A 23,221-nucleotide genomic window follows, 5' to 3' on the forward strand; every position below is an offset into this window, starting at 1 on the left:
AGCCCATTGTGCAGCTCTAGAGCAACGTAAATGAATTACAACTACAACAACCAGTGCAGCTGATGATCCTGTTGTTCTGCTAGCAGGAATTCATCTCAAATAACAACGCGTCCTATAGGTCTTGCTTTCACGAATCACACAGTCTTTAACTGTTAAAGAACTTTTTTTTAAAGAGAAATCAACTTCATTTTTAATATTATTTTGTGTGTACACTTTTATTGTTTGCGTTACAAACCCACTGCCCCTACATACAAACCCACAAACTTCAACAGGCTTTTCTTCCGCACTAATTCTCGTTCACACCTTCGAACTCACATCCGAGAATTTTTTGCGTGCGAATCGGAACCTTACTGATTAGTGAGTTTTTTGAGGATAAATGTTTTCCATCAATCCATCATTCTCATGATCATGCACAGTTTATGTGCAAAAGCATAGGCGCATATCTTGGCCTTTGATGGCAAGCAAAGAGCTGTTTGGCCAAGGTGAATATCATAGAATGAGATTGGTCCATTAAACAATCTCAAGCGTGTGAAGATTGCAGTAAGAATGTTAAAAGCAATGTATACAATGCTCTTCAGGTAAAAGCGAAAATGAATTTGCCTATGTAATGGAATCTAAGAATTTATATTTTTTGTAAGTCATACAAATCATTAACCGGCAAATATTATGGAAAATTAAAAATACATCAAACTAATGTATTTAATCTCAAATTAATATATATACTCATCCAATTTTGCTCTGCATTTGTATATTTTCCTAATTTTTATGTCCTTTATTTCCAGCAAAAGATTTATTTACTGCTTGCTGAGGAACTGACTTAAAAGTATTTTTGGCAAAAATTTAAAAAATTAACAAAAATGTTTGTCAATTCTTTTCAAAGATGCATATATTCTTTCATTTTGTCAGAATTTTATTACTTTTTTGTAAAAATTTACAAATGAAATATTTATATTATTATTTACTATTAATGTACCTTGCTTTTTCTTTAGTTTAAATCCTAAGAACCAATGTCGGAAGGAAGGAGTGTATGGCGTATGATCATAAATAATATTATAAGATCTTTTAAAGTGATACCTAGTGAGGGAAAGTTGATGGGCGAAGATAATGTTGGAAATAAATATTATGAAGCATCTCGAAGTAAGGTCATCTCTTATTACTTAATTTAGGCTTATGTTTTGCCAGTTCAGATAACTATTGATAAATACTTAGATTGTTGAATTCTTACAGCACATTTTTTTTATAGTATCTTTTTTTTATAAATCAAAGTACTCATTGGACTTGTTTAGATGTTAACAACAATAGCAGATAATAATTGTTTGATCTAAATTTAAAAGTTACTAAAATACATTTACTTTTAGATGTGCTTCATCTACTTTTACAGTTTAAAAATAGAAATAGGTTAGGCTTTGCTAACTGTGACAGTTCTTGATGAATACTTTATATTTTTGTAGTTATATTATTTGTTGAACCGGATTTTAGTTGATTTTGAAAGTATCTGTTATAAAGCAAAGTTTTTATTAGACTTGTTTAAATGTTTACAAAAGTAGATCAGGAAACACATGGAATTCTCATAAATTTTATCAAAGAGTCATAAAAATATTTCATACATCATGCATTTTTTTTTTCTTTTCTTTTTTTTTCAAATGTAAATTTTTTTTACATGAATACGTTAGAAATTTTTTCTTAAACTATCTCAAAGAATTAAATTCCAAAGACACTTACCTAAAAGTTTTTTTTTTCGTTTTAGTTAAAAAAAAAATCCCAATTTTGGGACTAAAGGTATTGTGTTCAGAAAATTAAAAAGCATCTATAATTATGTGATATTCCAAGAAAAAAGTACTCTTGCAAATATATTTATTAAAATACAAGAGATAGATAGAATTATGAAAACACTTTTATGCTAATTTTTTTGCATATTTCTCAAGAAATACTTAGAAAAATATTTTAAAATTGTAGAAGTGTTTAGGTTGCAGGATTTTTTATACACATCAAGAAAGTTTAATGCTTTTAAAGGTTAGCAAAATATATATCAGCAATAAATCATGAAGGAAAATAAATGTTTTTGAGCTCTCCATGTCGAAAATATAGCAATAAGCTTGCAACTAATATTATTTACTTTGAATATCATATGCATTAACTGCACGAAATTTTGTAAACGTAACTTAAATATTCATCAAGATATGGATATTTTTTATATCTTATTATTACTATAACTACTGATTTATTCAATAAAATTAAACAGTCGTTTTAGAGTAATTTTTAATTAACATTAAGGTCAATTAGCGATAAGGTAAGAGATCAGCAATAAATTATAAAGAAAAAGAAATGTTTTTGAGCACTCAATGTCAAATATATAGCAATAAGCTTGGAACTTATTTACTTTGAATGTCATATGCAATGATAATTGCAATATTAACTGTATTTACCTTGAAATTTTCAAAAAAATCCTTGTTTCCTTAAAAAAAAAAAAGAAGAAATTTAAAGTTTTTTTTTTTTCACTTTTTACTTCAACTTACAAGGTACAAAATAATAAATGAAAGGCAAATTACCTTGAACAGCTTTTGACTGAATAACAAAAAGTTTTAATTTTGATTGTTTGTAGGTACAGTACAGAACCCGTTATCCGGAAATCAGAAAACCGGAAAACCAAAAAACCGGAACGAAATTCAATAAATTTTCTCGCCATTTTTAAAAAGAAATTTTTTTTTTCCTCATAAGATTTTACGATTTTTCTTTCTTTTTTTAAAGATTTGAAGGAATGATGGAAAGTTTACCTTACCATCATTTTGGAAATAATCATTAGTGTATTACTTCATCGTTTTTTCTTATTTTTAAGATTATTTCCAATTTTTTAGTTAGGTTTAACAATAAAAAAAAACGGCTTTTTGTAGCGATTCAGAAAACCGGAAAAATCAGTTATCCGGAATAGCGATCGTCCCGACCGTTCCGGATAATCGGTTCCGTACTGTATATACAATAGAGTGGAGCGTTCTTCTATGTTAAAAAAAATTTCTTTTTAATTTTTAGTTGCAATACTAAAAGTAGTTTGACCTTCTCCTATGGGATTTTAAATTGCATAAAAATATATATTTTAAAATTTATCTTCTTCCAGCTCATTTATTTTGAAAATCTATATTTTCTTGTTTATTTCTTTTAATGTAAGTAAAACTAATTGTGTTTTAAATATTTATAATTTTGTAAAACCTGAAAGAAAAACATGTTCATTGAATTTTCAATAAAAAATATAAACATTTCTCTGAATATAATGGAGAGGAAGCAGCCCAGTCTTTTAATTTAAAACCTATTCTAACACGCACTATGTACGGTTGCAGTCAGAATTTTATTCTTTAATTGACTATTGATTCCTTGATTTGGTGGTGTTAAAAATTATTTAAAAAAATAATTAAGAAAAAGCAGAGATAGAAACTTTTCGTGTAATTTCTTAATATTCAAATCAATTGCACTGGTAGATAAACTCGAAATAAATCAAAAATATTTAAGATATACTTTTGAGAGGTTGGGTCAAGTTTTGGTCGTTATTGAAGAAAAAAGTTTCGAAATGTGATTTTACATTCCACCCTAATATACAACATTTAATATGTTATCTGTTGAATTTCGCAATCTTACAAAAAGATATATTTTCTCTAAGTTTTCTCTCTCTCTTTTTCTGCAGTTTGGGACAGTTGATTCACCAAATGTGTGGAAGGTCCGCAATAGTCTATTGGTCTTTTTATATGCAGTAGCAAAACTGCCTTTTTTTGGAAAGATAATTACACGAGAGATATTTTTTAAAATTATATTTAATTTATAACAGTTGAAATGTTTTTTTTTTAATAAAGTATACAAACTTATACTTTGTACTGTTTTTTTTTATTTTTTTTTTCTTATATTTTTACTCTAGAGCCTTTAGTATTTCACTTTAACTCCTACATTTTAAATTCATTTTTAGGAAAAGAATCTTTCAAAAAATTAGATACTCGTTGGTTTGAACCTAAAGATGGTGAATGGCAGCAGGATTTACCAGCTGAGTGGGAAGGTTAGTTTTATTTGCTTGATTTTTACTTATATACTTTTTAAAGTAACAATGCATTTAAATGGTTTTTCTGTTGGTACATATTTTGAATTGAAAAGATGTTGAGTATCTTGAGTTTTGGAATTATAAAATTAAGCTTTTTCTTAGGTACTAGAAAGAGGTGGTAGTTATTCCAACTCATCTTTGTTTGATTATAAAGTTGCTGGATGGTTAATTATTTTCTTTTATACTGAAGGATTTTATTGGTCAGTTACATTTACATAACTGTTACTTATGAACTTCTTCTTTTAGTGAAATTAAAAATCGGAAACTCTTCTTTGCTGCAGCTGCAGCATCAGATGTAGTACTTGTTGTGTTGTAGCCCTTAAAACAGAGGTATTGGAAGTTCGATGTTGGATTAATTTAAATTGTTCAAGTTCACCACAGAGAGTTCTGCATTCAAAAAGGAAAATCCAAATTAGAAATTATTATTTCTTGATATTGCTATTTTTATTAAAAAAAAGATTATCTTGCCTATAATTGTAATTTTCAAATTACGCTTTTAATCAAAGTTTAAAAAAACTGGTTAAGAAAAATTTTAAATTTACTAAATATTATTATATATATCATCTAAAGTATTTTTTCTTATTTATTTAATGCTGCAATACATCAATAAGATTATTGTCAAATTTAAACTCCATCATGTTCAAATAAATGATAAAAAGAAGTAATTATTCTTTGTTTTTTATACCGCTAGAACTAAAACATACTTTTACTATTTTATATCTTTATATTTATGTTGTAAATTTTTCTTTCTTATTTCTTTTCATAATTCTATGAATTTCAAATATTTTTTTAATTGAAAAACTATATAGCCTTGAATATTTCCTCATTTATGTTAAAATTTGTATTGATTCAATAAATAAAAATCAAAGGTTTAATTTAAAACAATTAATTGATATAAATACTAAAAATTTTATACTGCTAAATAAGGGCATTATATAAATAATTATGAATTACAAATTTTTTTAATATATTCACAATCAAGGAGGTAAACTAATTTTTGCAAACATGTACCATTAAAAAAACAACTATAAAATCTGCAATGAAGAGCAAAAAAGTTAAAATTTATGCATTTAAATCTAATTTTTTTCCACTCATTTATGAATAACTAAAAAGCAAAAATTTTTATAACAAGCTTTTAGGTGTTAGTTTAAAGTATTATAAAGGAATTAAGTAAAGTGTTGGTACATTTTTCTCCAATAACTCAATAAAAATACAGTTAAAATATTGTTTACACACAATAAGTTTTACTCTACATAATCTTAGAGATTATTCCTACTTTATAATTTACAAATTTATCTTGCGAATTAAAAAGAATTTATAAAGTTAGAAGCACTGTTTCTAAATAAATATCAGTAAAGATAATGTAAAAAGATTATTCACCTAAATGGTTTTTAAAATTTATCTTTCATTTATTAAAAAAATAAGAAAAATTGTAGCAAGTTAATTAAATAAAAAAATTTGAAAAACAATTTTATAATAAATATATTTTTTAATGTGTATATCACAAAATATATCTTTAAAATATTCTCAAACATTTTATATTAAAACAAGTTACTTTGTTTTTAAATATGTAAACATTAAAATCATATGTAATTTTACCCTATTCTCCTTTTGAGAATAGAAATTTAAATGAAATAGATTGACTTGCCTGGTCTGCAGCAACCACAAAAATTGAATCACATCCAATTCTTGTTGAAAGCAATGCAACAACAATTACTGGTTGTTGCAACAGACGAAGGATGAAAGAAGCAACACGGTTGCTGTTGCAGTTGATATCTCATCTTTTTCTTTAGACACCAAACCTGCTAAATTTTTTGAACAGTCAATTTATATTTTTACTTTTAAGAACATGATTTTTGCTGTCATTGCATTAATGTTTCTTTATATATATATATATATATATATATATATATATATATATATATATATATATATATATATATATATATATATATCTTTGCATGTGCTTTTGAGATTAGTTGATTATTAGTTGATAACAAGATTATCATAATTTTTTAGGTTAATTATTGATTTGTGCTGACTTTAATTTTTTATTTTTACTCATTGATTTCAAAATAAAAGTTTTCAATTAGCGAGACGTAATAATTTCTAAATAATCATTGAAATTTGATCTACACATACATTGTTCTGATGCACATTGCAAACTTAGATTTCAGGCTGATAAAGTTGTCTTTGTTTTGATATATATTTAAATATTTTCACTTTCTTAAACTATATTAGAGTGTCTTTCTCATACTATTATTATATAAGTATCTTAAATAATATGACTCATCATTGATTGAATATTTTAAAATTGGAAATTTTTAGGCTTAAAACAGGCCACAATTTCTTATTAGAATATTTATGTAACATAAGAATTCTTCCCAGCGAAGCATGCCTAATTTGTGACACAGGTGTATTAAACTCTGATCACCTTCTTTTTGTGCAAGGGACTAGATAGAACTCCTAGAAAAGTGGGAATGTCACTAAATTGTATTGGGACGCAAGAACTCTCGTGAATTGTCACTAACTTTACCTTTTTCATGTTAATGTTTAAAATTATATATTGTTGAAATGTTTATTGATTCAAATGTTTATTGTTCTTTTTTGTTCACTTTACCTAAATTGTTGAATTGTTTCTTTGTTATTTTTCTGCTCCTTTGTGATGCAGTGAGCTGTCAAATTTCCTGGATTGAATTCCTTATAAAGCCATATGAAACACATATTTTAAAAAAAATAGGAGGCATGAATTGAGGAGACATGAATAGAATCACAATTATATATTTCTTCAAATAGAAGTTCTTCAAATATAAAGTTACTTTATTTAATTGAAAAAAAAGCAACAGCAAAAATGTTACCTGTGCAATATTTTTAGAAAAAAAAAACTCAGCGGCGCGACAGCCCATAGAGGGCCAAGGCCTACTGTGCACATCTCAGTTTTCTTGACCTTGGGCTCTGGGGTGCATGAGCAGATGTTCCGGTCAGGTGGTCAACCGAACGCGGAACCCCCAGTGTTTAGTTCCCAAGCATGCTTGGTACTCATTTATCGACCCACTGAAGGGATGAAAGGCTGAAATATTTTTAAAACATTGTTGAATTAGAAGTCAGTTTTGTTCAAATTTATTGATATTTCTTATATATTAACATTTCTTAGATTAAGTACTTTTCTGTTCTGATTTAATATTATTATAAAGGATAGAAAATTGTAATTTCCGTAGCTTCATTTAATGTCTGTATTTACTTTTCTCTTCATTTTCATTGACAAATGTTGGTATATATTATTATTAACTGTTTTTAGATGACATTTATGCTCACCTATGAAAGAAAATCCTATTTTTTTAAATTTTGTATTTAAAAATTATATTTGTTTTACTTATTTTATTAAAAACTTAAAGTCAAATATTTCCCTTTAAAAGAAATATTAAATAGATTACATACATTGAGTAATTATCCATTTTTATGTTTCTTAAAAATCTTATTTAAGAATTTGAAGAAATATAGTAGTTTTAAAAATAATTTTATTTTGTACTTAAATTTTTTTTAATCTCTTATTTAACATAATACTGTAGCTAACATAATACTGTATTTAACATAATACTGTAGCATAGAAAAAGTACTGAATAGTTAAATTAGTTTTATCAAGTAATTGTATTGCATAAAATATGAACACCAAGTGTTTTCCTTTTCTGCTGCAACACAGTTAACAAATAAAATAAATACTTACATATTTAATGAATACCATTATAGTAGGAAAATAAACGCAAAATATTTTAATATTTTAAAATGTTTACATTTATGATTAAAATGTATTTGAAATTTTATTAATCATTTATTTATTCTGTAACATCTATTTTGTATCATGCTTTTACTTTTACATCTGCTTATTAATATATATCTGTTCCATAGCTTGGCTTCGTGGTAGACGTAAAGATCCCCCAACAAAGGAAGTAAGTTTTCTTGTATTATAATTATTTAATCAAATGTACTAAATCCAAAGAAATAGAATAATATCACAAGAGATATTAACATGTTTTTAAATTATGATGTGTAGTTAAGAGCAAATGTTCCTTTCAAGAGTGATACAGAAATACTTGTAAAGCAAGCTATGCATTACTTTGCAATTTTAATGTTCTTACTACAGTAAATTTTGGATACTGTATATATATTTTCTGAATAGTAGATAGTATTGCAAAATATAAAATTTTCTCAACATTTGGAAAATCTTATTCAGTTGTTTTTGTTCTTATTTCCTTGACTGTTATATGTTATCCTAATGTGTTATGATTTTCTAAAATTTACTATGCTTTAAAATACGGATTAAGCCCCACCCAAATTTTGACTTAAGGGGGGTGGGTGATGAAGGTAGCCAGGAAAAATGCACATTTTTAAGAAAATGGAACATATTTAATGAAGTGAAAATTTTGCTGGATTTAATTAAGAATGAAACAAATTAAAATTAAATTAAATAATTAAAATAAATTGTATTTTAAAGAAATTATCTTTCACCCTTACTCTTCTTTTTCAAATTATTACGATTGAATCATCAAAAGCAATTAGTGAGAATAATTTTTTTTTAATAAAGAATGAACACAAGGAATGAAAGATTTAATTTGAATATATTATTCTGCAACCATTTCTAATCATAAAAGGGTTTCAAATGATACAACTGAGTCATCATCACAAATGAGGTTTGACATTCTTCATTAATATTAGTTGTTTTTGCCAATGATATATTGATTTCAATTAAGCAAGAATGGAAGAATTCATCTTTGCTTCCTTCAAATTTATTTGAAATAGCTTATTTCTTAAATGTATTGGAAATGGTTTCATCTGAAATCACCTTCCACGCTGCCAAAACAAAACTTATCACATCATGACAAGATGACCTTTTCTCAGCCAGGGGGTTCTTTGTTTTTATAGAATAAATGTGCACTATAACCCTTCTCAATGCACTTTTGAATGGTGACATACAGGACATATCAGCAGGTTGAATAAAGCCTGCATAACCTGCTGTGAGGATGATTTTGTTCATGTCTAGATTTTTTATCCTTTCTGAAATAAGTGGCCACTTTGTCTTAAACAAGCAATCTTGGTAGCCGTCTTGATAGCCGTCCCAAATCTTGTCTAATCAAGAGCCCATCAATGTACTTGTCAACTATCCATAGGTGGAGCAGATAATTTAAATGTTTGATGGTTTCTTAAATTCTGACGTACACTGTATAGGGTGTGGCTGGTCGGTTTCTTAATGATAACAAAAATGGTGAATTGATCGCTAGATGTCATCGCCGATAGCGCCACCATAGATTCCCTATTCTTACATCTCGTGTTACAATTTATTATTGTATAATTTTCCACCACAATGTTGGTTTGTAAATTTGGTTATTTGAACTGTACCCATTGTTTGGCTAATTTTTTCAATATTAAAATTTGCAAAGTATTTTTTTAAATGCAAAAATTTCACAGCTTGAAGAAATCCATTTGCAGCATCAATATTGTGGGAAAGCAGTTTCTTGCCCTCCGTACCTGTTCTCATGAAAATTTTAAATCTTCTTTTCTTTTGTTTCATGTACATAGAAAAAGCTTTAAAATCATTCGGGCCAAGAGAAGTTGCAATTTTCTATGCTTCTTCATCTAGATTCTATGCACTTCTATTTGAAACAGCAACGTGATTTCGACTCTTTTTTTTTTCTTAAAATTAATTTAGCCTATTATCCAACTCTTTTGATACCAATTTCCTGCCATTTGTCAATTTCCTTGATTTTTTTTATCTGAATGGTTATTTGCCATTAATATTTCTTTGTTATTGATCCAATATCTGATGCATTTTCTGGCGATATTAAAATATTTTCAGGATGCTTCCATTATCCCTATGCCATTTGACAACTTCAACTTTATTTGCTACTGTGTAAAAATTTATTTTCGGCATCTAGGCTCAAAAATTGGTATCAGAACAGACTGAGTAAAGATTTAAGACTGAGACTGATTTTCATATTGCTGTGAGCATGTAATAGTAGATCAAGTTTAAAGATATTTTTCTTCTTAGATCAGGGACAATTCTGAGAAGAAAGCAATTGGTTTCAAATTCTAAACCCCTTCCCATTGCTGAAATTTCTCTTCCACATGCTAATCTCCATATTCAAGAGATCCGAGTAGAGGCGTGTGATGTCACAGGAGGAATGTAAACAAGTTTTTTTTTACCTTGATTCACCTAACTTGCTTAGAGCGTCGACAGGCTTTGTCAGGTGAAGTGAAACAGGTAGTGAAGTGAAACTTTATTTCGGTTCTCCATCTGGTTTAGTTTTGACCATTACCTTGAGGCAGCTATTCAGTAGGAGTTACGGAAAGTTTTTATTTTATTTCTATCCTTTTGTACCCTATATAAATAGAAACACTTAACAGAGTTGAGATATTAGGAAAGCATTAGAGGATGGTAGTTTATTTGGTTTTGATCGCTGGTCAATATATGAAACTATGGGTGGGGACTTGTTTGATTTTTTACGGTATTAAACAAAAGATAATGGTTTAAGAATGCACATAAGAAAATCTTTATTCACTTTAATGTAAATTTATTCATGATATAGTTTCAGAAAATATTTAAAACAATGATTTTTTTTTGTTTTAAAATAACTATAGTAATAATAACAAATTGTTCTTTGTGATGCATGTTTTTTTTCATCTCTTGACTAATGGAATCGGATGATAGGGCTCTACATTCCCTAACCAAATTATTAGACACACTGTACGATTCGATGTAAAATCTTAATTATCAGGTGATACTATACAGCTTTATTGTCTTTACACGACTGAAATTGGTTGCACTTGTTTACGTCCATGTATCAATTGGTTAAATAAGACGATATATAATATAAATTCAATTATTGGAAAAATTAGACGATATATTATATAACTATAGAATATTTATTACATTAGGTATTTTATTACTAGATTAAAATAATTAGACCAAATTATTAGACGAACTGTAGTTTTTTAATTATTACATGTTTTGCACGAGTTTATATGCAATACTTTTATATTTAAACATACATGTAACGGGTTTTTATTCAGGAGATTTTTTTATATAATTCCTATTTGTATTTATTTTTAACGTATTGCATTACAATGTTAACCAATTGATACATGAATGTAAGCAAGTGCAAACTGCTTTCAGCCGAGTAAAAGCAATAAAGCTGTATAGTATCACCTGATAATTAAGATTTTACATAGAATCTTATAGTGCATCTAATAATTTGACCAGAGACTGTATACTGTTCTACTTTGAAAGTAGTTATTTATTTTAATAATTTTATTTAAAGGTTTAATGTTTGCATATTTAGAAAACATATCTAACTCTTAACTAATTGTATATCTTCTTTATTTTCTTATAATTATGATATTCCCCATGACTGTTGGATTTTCAAAAATGTACTGTATGTTTAGTCAGAGCCACACAAGGTGAAGAAATAACAGGAATTTTAAAGAGAACAACTTATTTCAGACACTGGGTTAAATAAAAATTATACATTTTAAATTTGGTTTGTAAATCTTGGCGAACTTTGATTTGTGATAACAGTTACTTTAAGACTGTCAGCAACTATTAAGACTGTTGTCTTGTAATGTTAAATTGTAAGAAAGCTGAAAAAAAAATATAATTGCATAAATTGCAGAATATTACTTCATAAGAATCTGTTACTTGCAAAGGCTTTGATATGCATTATTTTATTGATCAATGATACATATTGAGCAAAACACTAGTTTTTGAGCTAATAATACCATAGCGTGACAAGAAATGACATATATACCTATAATATATTTTTCAAATAAACATCAAAACATTATCACCTGTTGTTTATTAACAAAAATGACCACTTTTAGCTTCAATTCAGGGCTGTAAACATGATAAAAAAAATTTCCTACAGGCTATAACTCCTCTACTGATATTTTGTTACATTCCTTCTACAAAGATTTTTTTATGACAAATGTATGTCAAAGTCTTATGAGGTTTAGCAAAACCCTTGTCTTTAAGATGGATCAAATGGAAAATCTATTGTATTCAAGCCTGGCGAACAAGGGGCTATTCTTGTGTTGTATAAAATTCCAGAAAATGTGCCTTGAACCTTTTAGTTGTATGCTGCAGCCGTATACCACTTCCATACAGGTGTTTATATTGATATTTAGATTAATACTTGTTATAAAAAATTTAAAACTTTGGTGGTAGAGGAAAGTATATCATTTTTAACTTTGTCACAGTACAAATTATGAGTTCAATTAAAAATATTGCTTTTAAACTTAAACTGTCTGTAAATATAATACAGTTTTATTATCATTTTCACTGTCATCGTTGAAAAAACAAAACATGTAAAGGGAAAAAATCTTAAAAATTTTGTCGTGAAAATTTGTACACAAAAAGAAAATAACCAGCAAATTATTTTGAAATATTAAATAGTTTCCACATTTTATCCTATATTTATTTATTTGTTCATCATTAAACATAATAATTATATTCAGTATTTTTTCTTTTACTCTATATGATGATTTATTACAAAAAATAGTATGATTTTAATTTTATTTTCATTATGATAGTATGATTATAATTTAAATTTTAATTACAAAAAATAAGTATGATTGACTTCCTTATTTTATTTTCCCTCAAAATTTAGGAAATTCAAATGAATTTAGCTGTAGCAAATATGAAAAAAGAAAATGCAAAGAAAAATGCAGGAGATGTAAGCTTTTACATTATTTCTTTCTGATATTGATTTATTGAATATTTTTAATTTTTTTGTTTTTAATGACAAGCAAGGCTTTAATTTTTTAAAGCGTTTTTCATTGTTTTATTTCAATAAGCAAATTTTTTGAAAATAAATTTAGAAAAAATTATACAGCCTTTTTTTTTGTAACAGCAAATAATTAAATATGAAATTAATGTATAACTTTTTTTATGATTTTATATGACTGAAACAAAATATTTTATGAAGAATAAACTATGATTTTTCAACAAATTTAATTACAAACTTTTAGGACATGAAAATTTAAGCATTCTTTTCTAATGAATACTTTCTTACTGAAGAATACTTTAAATACTTTTTTAAAAATAATAATTTTTTATTATAGAATAAATTCCACTTGCATTTACATAAAAATAAGTTTTAAACATAGATTTAGATTGTAAATATATATCATTCATCTTGAGCATCCACACATCAGTGCATGCCACTGGCAAAAGCATAATGGATAGTCTAAAAAGATAAAGCTTATTTGGAATGACTAATTTTATTTTCGATTTTCAAACTGAAAGAATCTATATTTTGTCACTGAGAAATAATTGTATGTTATAAAATTTCATTAAGTTCAATATATAAATAGACTATGGTTCCATGTATCCAATAAAGTGTAATAACTTATTTTTATGCATAATGATTTAATTTAGTTTCACAGAATTCACTATCTTAATTTTTATAACAGATGTTTCTTGAAAAAAATGTGTAATTGAAATTATTGTGATTGAAGCATTTTGATAAAAAATTTTATTAGCCAATTATGTGTCATTTTGAACAATTAGTAGCCATTTTCATGATATATTATAAGAAAGTGATTAAAATATTTCAAATTAGAGACCCTTAATTATTAATTATAATTTAATTAGTAACTATTAAATTGGTAACTATTTTTTTTAAAATTCCAATTTTACAAGCTTTACATTTACACACCAGAAATGAATATCAAGCCATTTAAATATCTTGATATTTTGCTGCTCTGTAAGTAATTCAACTCACTATTGGTCTGAAAGGTGAAATGTGTGAAGAATTTTTAAAATGGTTTCTATGGGGTATTTTGTGTTAGTTAACAGTTAACATGGAGAAGCTCCAATGATCAACTATGACCTTGCAACATTAAGGCTAGCTCTGCTAAACTGTGACTGGAAGCTCAATGTTAATAAATATTGGTAGGTTCTTTAAGCTTAAGGATAAATGCAAGGTATTAAAGCTCCTTATATAATTAATTTTCTGGTGTAAATAAGTATGTATAAAATAGGTGTAAATAAGTATGTATAAAATAAAATATAAATTTCCTTTAGTTATAAATGTTTCTTCCTTGTATTTTAGAAGGAATTGGATTCAAAACCAAGTGTTTACTCTTCTGAAGGAGGTTTGTATTGTGATGTCACAAATGGCATTACTTATTTATTTCCTACCTTTTAAAATATCTTTAATTAATTAATCTTATTTTATTAATCAAATTATATTTCAAATAAATCAAAGACTTAATCTTTTAAAGTGAACATAAAATATTTTATTCTTTTCTTATCAATCAATGTACGGATACTTTTTATTTCAATACTAATGCAGACTCATTAATTCACTGTCGCGCCTAATCAAAAACAAAAATCTATTTATAACTTTTTGATTCTTAAATTTCTAACCGCAAATATGTTTCAGTTGCATGGTTGTAATAATTCCCATAAATTTATTGGCGACTTGTGATTGCCAGGGTATTTTTTTAAACCTAATATTGATATGCGGGGTTGACTTTGTTTTGGCTGTGTTATATTTTAATAAATCCACTCACCTGGAAAACCTGGAATTATCAGGGAATTTTTTTATACTGGAAAAAACCTGGAAAAGTCAGGGAAATTTTAAAGAAAAGCTGGAATTTTTTTCTTAACTTGAATTATTTTACCATCCGTTATATCCACTTTATTTAGACTGAAATTTATCGTCAAGCAGTTGAAATAGCATAAACTTAGTAATACTTTGCTTGCATTAAAATTCTTTTCATTATTACCCTGCTAAACTGGAATGCCATATGAAACTCTTCCATGTTGCTAAATGGATGGTGAAATCTTTGACCTCTTTGGAGATTATAGGACTAATCAGTTTAGGAAAGGCAAAAATTATAATAGAGGTGGAAGAAGAGTTTAGGATATTTGCTCCATTGGCTGAATTTATTTACTGTTCAAGTTTGTTCCAATTCTTTGGGGGTATTTTTTTCTTTTACAAAATGTTTTAGTGTTTTTAACTTTCCAAAAAATAATTGGTTATAGTTTAATAATAGATTTTATCTTGCACCCTTTTTCTGTAAGCGTTCATCCGATGAATTATTTTTTTCTCGGTAAAATTGTTTTTGCGTCAGACACCACTGAGTTTCTTTTTATTACATTTGTTTTTATTTATTTCCATCTCTTATTTTGCTTTTTCTTTATGAAATGAAATATGAATGGAAACCATCTAAATATTCCTTTAGGTTAATTTTCAATAATGTATTTCACTTCAGTAACCTATACAATTTGTTTAACTATGCTGTACTTTAGGTTATTTATATTATAACTTAAAATTGATCAATGAAGTTTTTATATATATTTTATTTTAATTTTATTTTGTTTATTTATTTGTGGTAAGCAACTCAGTTTTAATTTTTTGAGAAACAATTTAACTTTATTTAGAACATTTTAAATCAATCTTTTTGCTTAGAGCTTGAAAAATGTATGTATTTAGAGGGGAAAAAATTCAGAACATTCTGTAGTTATTTTTTTTTTTTGTAAAGAAATCTTTTTTAAAAAAATAATAAGCCTACTTGCATATCAAACTACATTAATAACACGCATCATATTATTAGGTAAATGGGATACAAATTTTTAGTAGTTATTGGGCCTGAGATTGGCAAATGAAACTGGAGAGAGGGTATTAAAAAGAGATAAAAATTTATTCTAGAATTCATATAAATTTTTTTTCTTCATAAATTTGTCTCATCTCTGATGTTACAACCAGGGACATATGCTCTTTCTCATTCACTGTTAGCTATGCCACCAAATGCAAGTAAAAGGTACATCTGTTAATATTGTCTGCTTTAAAACATCAAATATAATCAATTGTAAGAACTGTACAAAAGGATCATTTAATTTTATGCAGGCAATAAATAAAGCTATTATTTTTCCTGTATAATCTTTTTTTACCAGAAAAATTGTTATAGACTAATAATACAGTAAAAAATTGTTTTTTTTTTTTTTTATTTTAATGTACAGTAACATCTTTATAGATTTTTTTTATTGTATATCAAAATAATGCAAGTTCTTGGCATTTTTCCTTATTTCTTTATTTAAAGAAAAAGAAAAAAATTCAGCTACAGTTTTATTCCAGGATTTTTAAAATTATTAAATTTAAAGAAATATTTCTTAAATATGAGTTTTATCTATATTGTTTATCTACCTTGCACAGTTAAAATTAAAATTAGAGATTTTTCAACTAACTTTTACAAAATGGAAAATTGTATAAAACACATTGACCCACCCATTCCAATAGGAAATGGAAGGCAATTTAAATTTTTTTTGGGATCACTGTATTTGCTATTTGGTACATTTTGTTCAAAAACTACAAAACTAACACTTAAAAACATTTTTTATTCATTAAAAGTAATATATTCTTCTAGATAAACATATTTTCTTCACATCTATTCAGGATGATATATTAAAAAAATAACATTTTTAATTTAAAATACTAAAAAATATTGACACTTTTCTTGTACCCACCTGCACTTTGTGTGAAAAGAAAATGCACTGACCTGGAAATTTTGAAATTTTTGCTGGAAAACCTGGAAAAATGAGGGAAATTTGAAACCTGATTTGAGTGACCACCCTGGTTGGGAACGATTGCATTCACTTTTAATTTCAAATTTGTGGCAACTAGAAGTGCCCTTTGGGCAATCGAGTCCCAGCCATCCTTACCTTTTTAAAAAATGTAATTGTAATAAAAATGCTAACTGAACTTCTCAATATCGAAGAGTGTGTTTTCTTGATCCCTTTAGGGGATTTACTTTGATGATTTGTAATGTTATATAATGGCCATTCTTACTAATCTTTGCGAATTATAGCTTAATAAGTCAAGTTTTTACTTAAACGATTTTTATTGATTCCTGGAGACGATCATTTTGTTTCATCCATCTATTAACGGCCAAAAAGAACAATAATGAAGATATTTTTCCACTATACTTAATAAGAATGGTGACCACCACCATCGTCACCAAATTTACATTCTCCTGTCTAGCATATTGTGTACAGTCAGAGGGAATGGGCCATTTGTGCATTCTACTTGTTAAAAAGTTTAAATCTTCTTCACTGGCATTTGCAAAAACCTCAAATGTTGGAGCTTATGTAAAAGTATAAAACTGCTTCAATCTACTTTATAAGAACTTTTGTTTTTAAATAAGAGGTTCTGGAATAGTTTTTTCCACAGTTAATTGAAATTTTGAAATTATTAACTATGAGAGAAAAGAATGATTCAGATTTTAAAAATAATAGTCACAGTCATTTTATGAGTCATAGAATTTACCATACTCCAAAATCTTAGAAGCTACACATCGTTTTATATTATTTTGTTAAACAGGTAAATTTTTATTTTATATGTTTCCCTTTCTTATTTATTTTTACATCACTCTCACTGTCTTTTTTTACCCTAAATTGTGTAGGACTGATTAAGTCTTTTAGATAGCTGCTTTTGCTTCTCGTGTTGTTATTTTTTTTATTCAATCCAATTAGCCTTTTAATAAATCTATTTTTCTAAGTCAAAATTTTTTTTCTAACAATCAATATGCTGTAGAATTTTCAATCTTATAATTTTTCTTTCCATTTTTAGGCTTTCCTAGAAGAAATGATTATGAAAGAGAACCTGGAAAACAGGATCAACCACGTTAGATTATTACTACTTTACAGTGGTTTATGTTTTTTGAATAAATAAGTTGTAGAAAGCAAATGAAAGAAAAATTATTTTATCAGAACTTAAATTAAACTGAAAACTTAGTACTTTTTCCAAGCTCATTTCGCATTTTTAAATTCCAAACTAAAGGATATAGTCTTTTCTTTTAAGAAAAAAGAAAAATGAATATTATTTATCTCTTATAGCTCTTTTCATTAAAATTTCTGATCTGTGTATTTATTCAGAATGAAAAGTTTTTGTTTATGGAAATGTCAATTACCTGATTTTTCAAAATGTTATATGGCATTACACATAAAAGCTAAGTTTCTTTAGAATGTTTAATTAATTATGCATTGAAAATATTTTAAATGTCTTTTGGTAAAAATAGTTTATTTAATTTAAAATATTCATTACTGTTTTGAAAGTCTTTAATAATTTTTATGCTTGATTATTAAGAATTTTTTTCCTATTTATTTTTTTTTTTATTATCATGTTTGAAGAATTTTTTATAATTTTTTTTTACAAAAGCTTTTTTTAAATGGTTAAATATTTTTTAAATTATTTAAGACAAATACAATTATTTTTAAAGAAAACTAAAAAATGACAAATTAAAAAAAAAACATAATATATAAAGTTGTACAAGAACAACATTTTCATAAACTAGACAAAAATTACATTTAAACAAAGATTGCTTTAATTTTTGAATATAAAAATTTGTCAGTTTTTCATCTGAATTAGAATTTCTTAATATTGTCTAAACATAAGCAAAAATGCTTCACCATATGTGCATTTTTCATTACTTTCATTTAAAAATAATGGTTGTTTACATCGAAGCTTTCATATTTGGCATGATTTGTGAAAAATAGAAAAATAAAGTTATTTTCAAACATTTTTTCATTAATAATTTTGGATTTGATTTTTATTTATTAGTGTGTTTTATTTATTAGTATGTTAATTGTTCAGAAAATGTATTAAAAAATCAGTCAATTGTAAAAAAACTTTAAAAAAAAAATGAACAAAGTTTTATTACTTATAAGCTTTATCAGTTTGTTTTTTTCAATTTAAAAGTAAAAAAAGTTCAAGTCTGTCAATAAATAATCGATAATGTTAAAAGCTCATATTAAACTGTTAATTCTACAATAGTTTTGGTGTGGTTAAAAATTGGGTTTGAGAGAAAAAGTTTTGCCAATTTATTTTAAAGTGTATTTCTTATTCTGTGCTGAAGTGAGTTTTATTACATTTCATTTGTAAATCAAAAGGAATATAACTACAATGTTCATTATTCTCAGCCCCAATGACTATTTTGTAGTAAAAGAGCTGTAATGCTTATGCGGACAAGCCATAAAAATTTGACAGTTTTCTTTCTTTTACTTTGAAAACACTCACCTCCTGTAATACTACATGCCATTTTTTCAGTCTAGTCTGCACTTTTGTTTGCATACTGGTCTGTACAACATTATGCCACATTTAATAGTCCAAGTATAATAATTTTCTTGTGCGCTAGTCATTGAACACAGCTTTAATTTTCCAGCATTTTATGTTGCAAACGAGAATGTACTGCAAGTTTGCTGTGAATCACATTTCTATTTTGATGTCATTACAATATCCATAGCTAAAGGCATTATGAGTAAGGTCGTATGCTGACAAACCTTAATGATACTGCAACATATGTGGGTATAGATCCCATCTTTAGTAATAAAAGAATCTTTACAATAAAAGATTACATTAGACATCGATCTTAAAACATAGATGTCTTGGTGGTTAAAGATGAGTATTTTTTTTTTTACTTTTTAGTCTTTTGACTTGCCTTTTTTTAAGGACTTACAGGAGAAAACATTTATCAATTCAAACTATATACATAATACATTGAAAAAGGATTGGAAATTATAAAACATCAATTAAAAAACAAAATTACATGTATGCAAAGGTACAATATATTCTAACTATGAAAATTAATGAGATAAACAGAATTCTATTCAATTATGAGTACAATGTGCTAAGAATATTCTCAAAATAATGTTTCAAGAACATTTAATAGAAGCACAAGATAACAAGTGACAGTGTAATATCAAAATCTTGAGATGTAATTACAGTAAGTTGTAACCTTTTGCTTAACATGGTGTAGCCTGCCTTTCTGGTACACTTGTTGTGCTGGCTGTACACAAAAGGTTAAGACGAAGAAAATCAAAATAATATCTAACATTAATTACAAAATAATGAATAACATTAATTAAATAGTTAAATCAATCAGTATATATTTTGCTTTTTTTCAACATTTATGCTGTGAAAAGGGCTATGATTTTTATTTGATTTCAAAACGGAAAGATTTAAAAGATGATATAAAAGGATCTTTAGAGGGTTAACCTTGTTTTTAATATAGGTTGGTACTTTTTATTACATAGAGCAAAACTCACACTCACAAACACATTATCTGGTCAAAAGTATTCGATAACTTATACCTATGGACTTGGAGAGTCTCGAGGCATACATTAGTATTATGTTGATCTCCCATAAGTATCATTACCAGATTGCACAAGTTTAGAAAGACTTCACTAGTTTTTGATTAGCAACTATAGGAATTAGTTTCCAGGTATTTATCACAGCTATAGTGAATGATGGCTGTGAAGATGGTCAATTTAACTGGCTACGTCATTTGTGTTCGGATTCATCCCAAAGGTGCTTTATGGGATTTAATTCGAGGATTCTATGGGATCAGAAAAAATCTGTTCAGCAAATCTTGATGTGTGAATGGAGCAGTTATCCAGTTGAAAGAGACATGGATCTTATAAGAAATATTGTTGGATAATATATATTGAATACATAGTCATACTTCAAAAGAGTGCTGTGTGAATTTAAATAAAAATATATTTGCATAAAATTATATTAAAATACATTAAAATAAAAATACATATCTATTGAAATAAAAATATATTGAAATAAAAATATATTAAAATAAAAGCATATTAAAATAAGTAATGTATTGGAGAAATTAATTTTTGTAAATTTTTGAATGTTAGATTGTGAGTTATTTAAAGTGTTTAGAATTGTTAAAGAATTTGTGAAAAACTAAAAGTTTATTAGAAATCACTCATTTTTAATTTTTTCTAAAAACAAACAAACGGAGATTTAAAACTAGATTAATATCAATAGCTTTTTTTCAATTGAAAGTAACCAGGCCAGAGGTCACTAGTTTATAGGGTGGACTAGGATACATCTCAGTGATCCATTCCATTCCTGGATAGCCTATGATTGGCCCATCTTGAGTCTTCCAACTATCCGCGATCTTGTGGCATCATCTGGACGATAATGACTGATCATACTAACAATGGTTACGAAAAATTTAAAAAACAAGGATCAGTCTAAGCTACGATGTTTTAAAATGTTTTTACGCAACAAGCTTCGGCGAACAAATGAGGTATCTCTACACCTTGGCCAAAGGATACTCTGAGAAGGCTTTTCCATTTCCCTTCTAACCTTCAGTAAGAGTTCGTCCGGAATAGGGACGAAATATATAGCACCTCCAAAACCCGTTCCACTGTCTCCCCTACATTTTTGGTGGGGGTGCGTGTACTTCCTGGGATGTTAAGTAATCCGAAACTAATCGACTAACCACTCTCACAGAAAAAGGGGGAATTGCAACCTGCGGGGGTCAACTAGCTTTCGATATCAGAAGAGACTCACTCTACATTATGCTTTTTCTCCTTCTAAGAAAAACTTAAAAAATATTTTTTTTAAACTCTAAAACGGCTTTATTTATTTTCAAAATGGTTTTATCATTTTATTTAACATGCACTTTTTCTAATTACAGCTTGAATTGTTTATTATTTTGATTTGATTATTTAGAGAACTAATAATAACCAGAGTATTTAAATTTATAAAATTTTACTATGTAGTCATATGAAAGTAATTCATATAAAGTAACTACATTAAAAATAAATTTATATTTTCTCTATAAATCAAATAAAGTTTGTTAGTTTTTTTAAAAATTGATTTGCTAATTTGTAAAACTTTTTATGTTAAAGTAACACCTTGAGTTAAAGATTTTATTTTTTATTACTTATTTAATTTTTTCTTTGCATTACAATTCAAATACAAATATTTTTCACAACCTTTTTTTTAATTTTAATTAATTTTTTTCAATTTTTTTTAAAGATTGTTACACCGTTTTGAAACTAATTAAATTCTACCACTTTAAAAAACTATGTTGACATTTAATCCATTGTTTGAGCAAATATGGTTGCTTACTGTGTAAATTCGATTTAGACTTAAATATTTGAATTTCGCAATTTGAATGCACTAAATTAACCTTCACTAGAAACTAACTTCATTTTAATTATTACTTTTGCTAACTACATTTATTATTGTATAAATAACTCCGAATCGGAATTATGATTCGATCTTAAAAGATAAACACCGGGGATATTTGTTATTTGTCACAAATTGAAACATCAAAATTAAAAATTATTCGATTTACTGATCACAAAATTTTAAATCATATTAAGACAGATCTAGTTTCCGATTATATCACTTAACTTATTCTAATAACTTAGCTTGGATACATTAAAAACTTCACCCACAAACTCATATTCATCATTTTTACTTACATTATTTCTACTTAATTATAGTTACTTTAAAAACTTATTGCCAAAGATATTATTTAACAATAACGCAAGAAAAAAAAATCCTTATTGATCTAAAGCAGTTGTTTAATATAAATTTATTAAACTGCATATTTTGAGAGCGCAGTTTTATATGAAGTTTTATAACCTATTTATTAAAAAGCGAATATATTTTATTTATCAGCTTTTGGTTGTTAAACGGTATTTATATTTTATCAAATAATTTTTATCAAGTAATATCTTGTGATTACTTTATATAATAAAGAAACTTCATTTTTAATTTTAAGCCTTTAACTTAAAATTATTATAACCATAATAATAATAACAAAGAATAATGGTAAAAGTGGGTAATAAACGCATTTTATGTGTAAATGCCGTAAATAAAGAGACAAATAAATAACTTACAAAAGTATAACTTATTTCTAAGAAGTTCCTTAAAAATTATCTTTGATAAGCTTTATAATTTTCTAAACGTAGAAGTAAAATTATAAGAAAATTGATGTAACTCTTTCATTTCAGTTTTGAGGGTTCATAAAAAATACCATCATTTCTGTCGTAAAAATAAATTATAAAATTTTCGACTAATAAGCTGACGTGACAGTTTAAATTTATTTTTCTAATAGATCATTTCGATGGATCAATTAAAAGCAACAAAATAAAACAATTCTATTTTACATTTTAATATATAGATTTGTGAAGCTGCTCACTGTAATTAATATAAATATTTATCAAAACAATCGAAATTAATTTATAAAAAAGTACGATACCGAAATTTTTGAAAGAAAAGGCATTTATTGATTTTCATTAAAACTTACAACATAACAACAGATTGAGACAAG

The 23,221-nt window shown here is 26.4% G+C and overlaps 1 protein-coding gene across 5 annotated transcripts; it reads left to right on the plus strand.

Moving 5' to 3' along the window:
- Positions 1–388: 388 nt before the first annotated feature.
- Positions 389–18,652, plus strand: LOC107453674 (NADH dehydrogenase [ubiquinone] 1 alpha subcomplex assembly factor 2). Of its 5 annotated transcripts, XM_016070587.3 has the most exons (8): positions 610–695; positions 783–823; positions 990–1,137; positions 3,950–4,036; positions 7,985–8,025; positions 12,736–12,801; positions 14,182–14,224; positions 17,704–18,652. In XM_016070587.3, exons 3-8 carry the CDS (start codon positions 1,008–1,010, stop codon positions 17,760–17,762), a joined length of 426 nt encoding a protein of 141 aa, XP_015926073.1. In that variant the 5' UTR covers positions 610–695; positions 783–823; positions 990–1,007; the 3' UTR covers positions 17,763–18,652. The 5 variants fall into 5 exon arrangements, with proteins under 5 accessions (XP_015926076.1, XP_015926075.1, XP_015926072.1 ...); XM_016070590.5 differs by lacking the exons at positions 610–695; positions 783–823 and adding an exon at positions 389–578; XM_016070589.5 differs by lacking the exon at positions 783–823 and having other exon boundaries at positions 494–633.
- Positions 18,653–23,221: the final 4,569 nt, after the last annotated feature.

The sequence above is a fragment of the Parasteatoda tepidariorum genome, chromosome 11 (assembly GCF_982258835.1).
Source record: "Parasteatoda tepidariorum strain Cologne lab strain chromosome 11, Ptep-v5.0, whole genome shotgun sequence".
Taxonomy (NCBI): Eukaryota; Metazoa; Arthropoda; class Arachnida; order Araneae; family Theridiidae; genus Parasteatoda; species Parasteatoda tepidariorum.

Coding starts and splice junctions, on each gene's coding strand:
- LOC107453674 (XM_016070590.5), top strand. CDS start 1,008: ATGTCGGAAGGAAGGAGTGTATGGCGTATGATCATAAATAATATTATA. Junction 8,026..12,735: donor AAGATCCCCCAACAAAGGAA/GTAAGTTTTCTT, acceptor CTCAAAATTTAG/GAAATTCAAATGAATTTAGC. Junction 14,225..17,703: donor TGTTTACTCTTCTGAAGGAG/GTTTGTATTGTG, acceptor TTCCATTTTTAG/GCTTTCCTAGAAGAAATGAT.